The sequence below is a fragment of the Ciconia boyciana genome, chromosome 1 (assembly GCF_034638445.1).
Source record: "Ciconia boyciana chromosome 1, ASM3463844v1, whole genome shotgun sequence".
Classification (NCBI taxonomy): Eukaryota; Metazoa; Chordata; class Aves; order Ciconiiformes; family Ciconiidae; genus Ciconia; species Ciconia boyciana.
The window spans coordinates 49,403,683-49,411,435 of NC_132934.1; the positions used below are offsets into that span (position 1 = coordinate 49,403,683).

Consider the following 7,753-nt stretch of genomic DNA (forward strand, 5'->3'; position numbering starts at 1 on the left):
AACGTAGCTGAACAGCAACAGAAAAAGCATTTACAGGCTGCAGACGGCTGACATCTCTGAAGTGAGTTCCTGCCAGGCAGATAAAGGAGATCACGAACCCTAGCATCTGTAACAGAGTGGCCAAAACTCGTAAACAAACCCAGAAAACAGCAGCTCCTTACTCTTAAAAAAACCCACCACCCACAAACAAAAACAAAACCCCAAACAAACAAAAAAAACCCCAACAAAACAAAACCTTATGGCCCAGGTCAGGTGCATCCCTGGGGTAGCAAAGGCATGCTGGAATATTTTGCAATTAACCTAAAGGCCTTCAAAAGCATTCCCTTCACCAAAGCAAGACAAGAATCCAGCACACGCACTGTTTATTCATTTAGGAACCAATGGACCGAAGGGGAAATCAAGGCTTTATTGTCTTAGGGGCTGTACAAAAGCTATTGACAGCAATCATTACCTTTAAACATAACCGTATGTGCATGTGCAATTAACCACACCCACACAGAGGGAAAAGGGGGAATAAACCAGCCAGGTTCTCAATAGCCAAAAATAGTTATTTATTAATAATTTAAGGTTTTACATTCTTATAATAAATTCCATCTTAAAACTTTTACACCGTGAATTAGACTCTCCCTTATTGGCAACCATGTGCAGGTTCACTGTGCATACACACAGGTACAAATGCTCGCACATACTTCCAGTTTTATACAAAAAAAAAGAAAAAGACGCAAAATATTGCATTTGAGGTGAAGCTCCCTGAAGAATTTGTACAGAGGTAATGCACTGTTTAGCACATCTGAAAGGTTTAAAAAGTGATCAAAAATCTTTCGCATTCAAAGACAAACCTCTTCCCAGATGATCTATTTACAAAAGGTAAGGCAAAAAATTAATTTAATTTAAAAAATATATATATATATCATGTGGAAACTACATCAAGAGTGTGAGAAAAAAAAAATCACCACAAGGAAAAGATATATGAAAGAAGAGACTGTACTTGCTCACAAAACATGATTTGCAAACTTCTCACCATTGCCATTTCTCCCTCATGGAAAGCTTGCTTCAGTTGAACAATAAAATTAAGCATGCTGCAAATATATTATTTGCAATTAAAAAAAAGAACAAACAAATAAAGCAGAATTTATGAAGAGAACAAAAACACAGGTGTCCCTTGAATTGATTTCTTGAATACATGTGAATTCAAAAAAAAAAAAACCAAAAACAAAACCAAAACCTGCAAATCGATTTAAGATTAAATATTTACATTGATCAAGTAGAATACTACCGAGCTCCCGGCAAACAAGTACTCCAAATACACTAAGCTGAAATCTCTTTCTTTGGCTCCTCTAAATTAAAAACAAACAAACAAAAATAACCAGTCTTCACTGAAGACAAAGATGTGTGTCACAGATCCAAAAGCAGAGGGGGAAGCAGGACAGTCCCAGTCTCTAGAGAACATGTGCTCAGCCTGTCCAGCCTTACCCTACCCCCCTGGAAGTCCTCGGACCCAAGCCACTGCGCAAGCAGGGACGAGCGTGCTGCCCACCTGCTGCCTGGTCACCACGGTCCTTCCCAGAGAGCTCACCACGTTCCCTCCCTTCACAATAGCCGATTCCATACTGTGTAACCTTTCCTAGCCTGCACTGGCAGCTGCTTTTTGATAGCAGAGGCCAGAAAAAGAGAAAGCTGCGTTTTCTTTATCACTGCCAAAGAGAAACCATTGAGGAGTGATTCCGTGAAATGGACAGGAGAAGGGAGGCGGTGGGAGCTCACGTGGACTGCAGGGAATCCACCTGGAAGACGTTCTGGTTGGAAGGGGTGGTGAAGTACAGCTGCTGGTTCGGCACTCGATTGTCACAGGGGCTGCTCAGCCCCAGAGTCCGCTCAAAGTCCAGCAGCTGACCCATGAAGTTGAAGTTGGGCGAAATGTTGGACTTCTTCATCTTGACGATATCATAGGCATCGTTCATGGACAAGTTGAGCTTCTGCATGAGGTAGGCCACTGTCACTGTGACCGAGCGGCTGATCCCTGCTAAGCAATGCACCAGGACACCGCAGTTCTTCCCCCGTGCTTCATCTGTACAGAGACAAAGATGCAGAGAAGGACACATAAGACAGGGGGGCTGGTAACTGATCTCTCAGCACAAGTGAGATTAGTATCAAGTAGGAAGAAAGGACGATTCTGATCCCAGTGGCCAGCAGTGCAACGCAAGACTTAACTTCACCAGCTTAAAACCAGGACAAGAGGAGAATCCACCCCCCTACGTATATGTACCCGAGTCCAAGAGCTGAGAAAACTAAAAATGAGACAAAGGGAGCAGGATACGCTGCATGACACTGTTTTAGAAGTCGGTTTTAAAAGACACGCTTTCGCCTGGAGATTTGCCTTAAATTCTTACAGTCCCCTTGCCCCAGCATGGAAATCCTGCAATATGTCACTGAATGCCTTTTATACAGACCAGCAGACTGCAAAGGTCTATTAAATTATTCCCCAACTGTTGTGCAGCTAACAATGGAGGTATTCAGGCATTTTAAAAGAATGAGGGAAGTCACAGGGGACAGCCCATTAGGAGGAACAGGATGTCAACATTGGTTGAAAATGGGTTCCTTTGTAATAGGAAATGCATTACAATGCCTGGAGATTACTTTCTTTGTGGCTTCCAGCCCACATTTCTTCCTGCTGGGCTCAGATTACCTACATTCTCCACTACTACCGGTATCATTCAACCGGATTACAGCACAGCTTCCCAACAGATAATGCGATGCCCACCCCACCGCACCCCCATGGGGTGATTATAGTCCTCCCCGAAACGAAGGAGAGTGCGAATTTTAACCAGAACTCCTTGAGCCCAAGGTGACGCGTTTCCAGAGCTGACGGGTAATGTCTAAGGGCTGGCTAACCGAGGCACCGAGCCCGAGAGGTATAGCATTATTACCACGTGATTTAATTAAAGCTCTGACTATACATTTGCCAGGGATACCGCTTATGAATAACTTGCATTTAAAAGCTAACTTTAGCTTCCCAGATCGTTTCTTTTTATTTTACTGCTCTTCAGTAACCTCAAGAAGAAAAAAACCAAAAGGACGAATAAGCCATCAACCCCGGGTTTATTTACACACACACCCCCCCGCCAGGAAGAGATTTTAAAAGATCCCCCTCACGCTGCGCATTGCTCAGTGCCCAGCTCCGACACAAACGGCTCAGGGAGGAATCCCACAGCCAGCCAAACCAGGTATGCGTTTGCAACCTGCAAACGTCGCTTACAATTCACCGGGGCTCCTCAATAACCCCCCAAACAGCCCCCACCCGCTCCTCAGCTTAAGCCGGCTTTAAAACCAGAAAGCGGGGCATCCCCCAGAGCCCGACATAAACGCTGCTACCGCTTGTCGCCCGAAATCTCCTGAATTCTTGACATATAGCTTGACATATAGCTGTTAGCAAATAACCGGGTCTCACCTATAAAGGAGATGGCCTCAGGAAAGAACTGAGACAGATTTTGGCTCCAGTGGTCAGAGATCGGGATCTGTTTGTACTTGAATTCGCCGGCGTTTTCAAAGAGATTAGGCAAGTTGGGGGTAACATTCAAGATGTATTTAATGCCAAACTCTTCTAGAACGTCCAGATTAGTGGAGTCCTTGGCACAGCCTAAGTAGAGGTAGGGTAAAATCTCCACCGGGAAGGAAGGCTGGTTGTTGGAGAGAGGGCTGCCATCGGAGTCGGTGGCACTATTGGGGTCTCTGTCAATGTCAGATTCAATGTCTGATGAGGAATCGGAGCTGATTCGGAGGCCTCCCAAGCCCAGGACTGGCAAAGGAGGAGAGCTGCTGCTACACGAACTGTCTAGGTTAGTTTCGCAGTGCAGGGCGAACTCGGCCTGGAACTTGCTGAAACCACCTGGGGAGAAAAGCAAAGGCGGGGGCGGGGGGGGGGGGGGGGAATGCAACCTGATATAAGATGGCAAGCCGACTTACTTCCCTGGTGCAGCCCTGTCTGCAAAGGGGCATCTGTTTCCCACCCTCTCGAGCCCCGGGAAAAAGGAAACGAATATGTCACACTCTCACGCAGACGGACTAACCTAAAAGAAGGTTTAAGAAAATCGCCCGCTACGGCGGAGGGCGCAGCACATTCAAGATTAAAGCTCTGTGCCGCTTCGCCCTGCGGGGGCCTCTGGAGAGATGTCTCGGCGGCAATTCCTTCTGCCCTCCCCGGCTCACGCCGGGATCCCCGTTAGCCCTCTCCTCCCCACGCTGCTACAGCGATTCCAGTCATCGAAGTCTCTTTAAACAAAGCGAGGACAGGGATGCTGGGGGGTGGGGGTAGAGGGCAGGGGGAAAAGCCCCCTACCCGGGCTGGTGTCCTCCCGGAGCGTCAGCGTGCAGTGCCCGGGGGACGCTGCGGACGCCCCCCCTCCCTTCCCCGGGCAGAGAGCCGCACCGCCGAGCCGCGGGGCTCGCCTCCCCGCCACCCACAGCCCCGGGCCCCCAGGCAGGCAGCGATCTCTCCCCCAACCCCGGGCGGCCCTTCTCACCTTCCAGATAAAACGCCTTGCAGCCTTCGTCTTTGAGGCGCTTGAGGAGCAGCCCCAGCACGGACTCGCCGCCCGTGTTCTCGTTCCAGTCGCGGCTGTGCTCGTCGTACAGCACCACCGTGTCGGTGCCGCACCGGCGGGCGAAGCGCTCCCGGTCCTCCTCGCTGCTGGCGACGAGCGAGCGCAGGGGCAGGTTGCCCTTCTGCAGCCGCCGCAGCATGATGCCGGGGATGGCCACGTTGATGGCCGACTCGATGTGGGACGACTCGTACAACTCCTGCGGCCGACAGTCCATCAGCAGCAGCCGGTCGTTGCCCATCTCCAGCTGCTCGTTCAGCCACGCCACGGATTTACTAATCGCCATTTCCGACGCGAAAGGGACGGGTCTGAACGTATCTAGCATGAGGAAGGACGGGGGGAGCGGAGCGTGCTCTGGAAGCGCCCCTCTCTCTCACAGAGGCATGCGGCTGGCTCGGCGGGCGGGCTGCACCCCTCCAACTCCGCACAACTTATCTCCCTCCGCCCCAGGAAAATGAATCACGCAGCCCCCCCGCGCCGCCTCCCCCGCGCCGGGCGGCGGTGGAGTCACGGGGAGGGAGAAGCAGCCCCGGCCCCGGCCCGTGTGTATGTGTAAGTGCGAGCGTGTGTGTTTGTGTGCAAGTGTGAGCGTGCGTGCGTGTGTGCACTGCGTGCGCGCAGCCAGCCTGCCCGGTCTCCTCTCTTTTTGTCAATGAATCCCTGAATGAACCTGCCTAATCGCCGCTGCAGCCCGAGCCCTTGGGCTTTTCCTCCGCCCGGAGTGAATGAAATCCAATTAACGTGCCGCCGAGCGGGGCTCCCCCGCTCCGCTCAGCTCGGATACACGGCGGCGGTGCCGGTGCCGCTGCCCCTTCCCCGCCCGCAGCGCCCCTCGGCCGCGGCCCCGCGCAGCCCGGCGCCCGGCGGCTCCTCAATGGGTACAACCGCGGGACGCCTCAATGGGTACATTCTCCGGCGCAGCCAATGGGGGCGCGCGGAAGGGGCTGTTGCCGCGGCGACGGGCCGGCTGGAACAGGTTGTGTTGATGAATCGTTAATGAGTTTGTCATTCACAAAAACGGAAAGGAATTTCCGCTCCGGATAAGCCGAGTGCAAACAAGCGGCAGCCGCGGCGCGGCGGGCGGGGGCGGCGGGGGCAGGTGAGGGGGCGCGGCCCTGCCCTCCCCTCCGCGCCGCGGGCGCTGGCACCGGCACCGGCACCGGCACCAGCCGCGGGGCGGCCGCCGCCGGCGGAACAAAAGGCACCTTTGCTCTCCCTCCCCATTCTCTCCCCCGAAATCTGACGCCCGCGAGGGGCCGGCCGCGTCCCCCCTAATTCCTCAGCGCTGATCCCGGCCCGGCTTTTCATGAGGGCGTTCCGGGAATCCCGTTTTTAGGGAGGCGGGTAGCCTCTGTCCTCAGCTGATCTCTACGCGGGTGAAGGGTAAACCCCGAGCTAATCTCTTCCTACGCGGCCCGGCTTTATTCGCTGCACGAAGCGCAGCCGGGGAGCCGGCACCGCCTCAGGAGCAGCCTGCGGGCACTGCTAAAGCCGGGGCGGGCCACCCCAAAAACGTGACCGGGGAAAGCGGCCCGCCCCGGCGCGGCCAGCCCCTCCAGGTAGCCGGTAATTGAACCGCGCTCGCCCGGCTGCGGCGTGGGGCCGCCGCCAGCGCGGAGCCCGCAGCCACCCCCGGCGGCGCGGGGAGCGCCCTGCCCGCCGCCAGCGCGGCGGGGTCCGGCCCGGCCCGACCCGGCGGGGCCCCTCGCACCTGGCAGCCCCCGCGCAGGCGGCCCCCGGCCGCCGCACCGGCTCCTCCCGCGGGTGGGGCCCCGCACCGCCGTCGTCCGGCGCTTCCCTCCGGCCCCGGCCCCGGCCCCGGCCGGGCGGAAGGACGCTGCGGTCTCCGCCGCACCGGGAGGCGGGCGGGGGGGGCTGCGGGGCCCGGCGGAGCGGCGCCGGGGTAGCTGGGGCCGGGGGGGGACCGGGCGGGGACCGGGCGGAGCGGCGCCGAGGGGCCGGTGGAGCGGGGCCGGCGGGCTGGGGAGGCCGCGGGGCCGGAGGCTGAGCCGGGCGGGGTTGTTCCAAGGTGCGGGTTAGCACATGGGTAAGTGAAAAGCGAGGAGCGAAAATAAACGGGGAGAAGCCTGGCCTACACGCGAATCGCGTCGCCAGTATCTGTTTGGGAGTAAAATTGTTCTGAAGAGGCTAATCTCGTTTACGCTGCTGCTGTGCTTCAGGGATCATTATTTTTAACCCCAGCTGAAGGAGGTTCCTTAGGTAGAGAGCGGCTGGAGAGCGTTGACCCTGGGAACAGATAGCGGCATGGGCAGTCCTGTGTGTTCTGCACAGGAAAGCTCCGTGATGTTAATTACAGTCGGCACATCAGTCGCTGCAGTTTCAAGCAAGGCTGACACCCAGATGGCATTAACAACATCCTCTCCAGCAGGGATTTTGAGACGATCCCTGCTTTCTACCTTTTTCAAAGGCTTGAAAGTGGGGCTGCAGTGTTACACAAACCTTGCCCTGCCCTGAGCAGGGGGATTTGGCCAGGCCGATGTGCGACTCGGTGGACACACACCACGTACCTTGTCCCACCGCTCAGTGGGGGAAAATCGGCCAGTCCACCTTGCCCGCCGTGGTCCTGCCCTCTCTCATTAAAGAGTTTCCAGGCTGTGCTTACGAGGTGCTTCACTTGCTGTTCAGCTCTGTGTATTCAGGGTATGGTTTTTAAATGTTGAGAGCAGTGACAGATCAAAGCAGGAGCCTTTGATTTTTGTTTATTTGTTTCTTGATATCCCCCCCCCACCCCCGGCTATATTTAAGTCTTTTGTTTTCACCCGTGTCAGGGCTCAGGCAGGACAGCAAATTCTCTGGGGCTGGCACTGTTGGTCACTCTGCATTAGTATGACAAATAGCACAGTCCTGGTAAAAGGAATAATCAGGTCATAATTTAAGTACTACTTTTTTTTTTTCCTCCTTAAAATTGGCACCATGTTTATTCTTCATCCTTCTTCTCAAGTGTATCAGATCAACTTTTGTTCAAATTTTACAAACTAATATGACCCAAACCTCAACCTAACCATGGATTTCAGGCTTAAGAAATTAAAAAATTCTCAAACCACCTCAGCTGTAGTTCTCTCTTAAGGTGCAGTATAATGTGATGCTTGTCTTACAACCATCTCAAACATTTCTTATTACTCACTTATTCTAAT

The 7,753-nt window shown here is 54.1% G+C and overlaps 1 protein-coding gene across 1 annotated transcript; it reads right to left on the minus strand.

The window, feature by feature from the left end:
* Positions 1 to 539: 539 nt before the first annotated feature.
* Positions 540 to 5,468, minus strand: DUSP6 (dual specificity phosphatase 6). The gene is made up of 3 exons (XM_072864874.1): positions 4,521 to 5,468; positions 3,449 to 3,886; positions 540 to 2,068 (listed from the first exon to the last, which is right to left on the minus strand). The coding sequence occupies exons 1-3, from the start codon at positions 4,921 to 4,923 to the stop codon at positions 1,761 to 1,763; spliced, it is 1,149 nt and encodes a 382-aa protein (XP_072720975.1). The 5' UTR covers positions 4,924 to 5,468; the 3' UTR covers positions 540 to 1,760.
* Between the last annotated feature and the right edge of the window lie 2,285 nt (positions 5,469 to 7,753).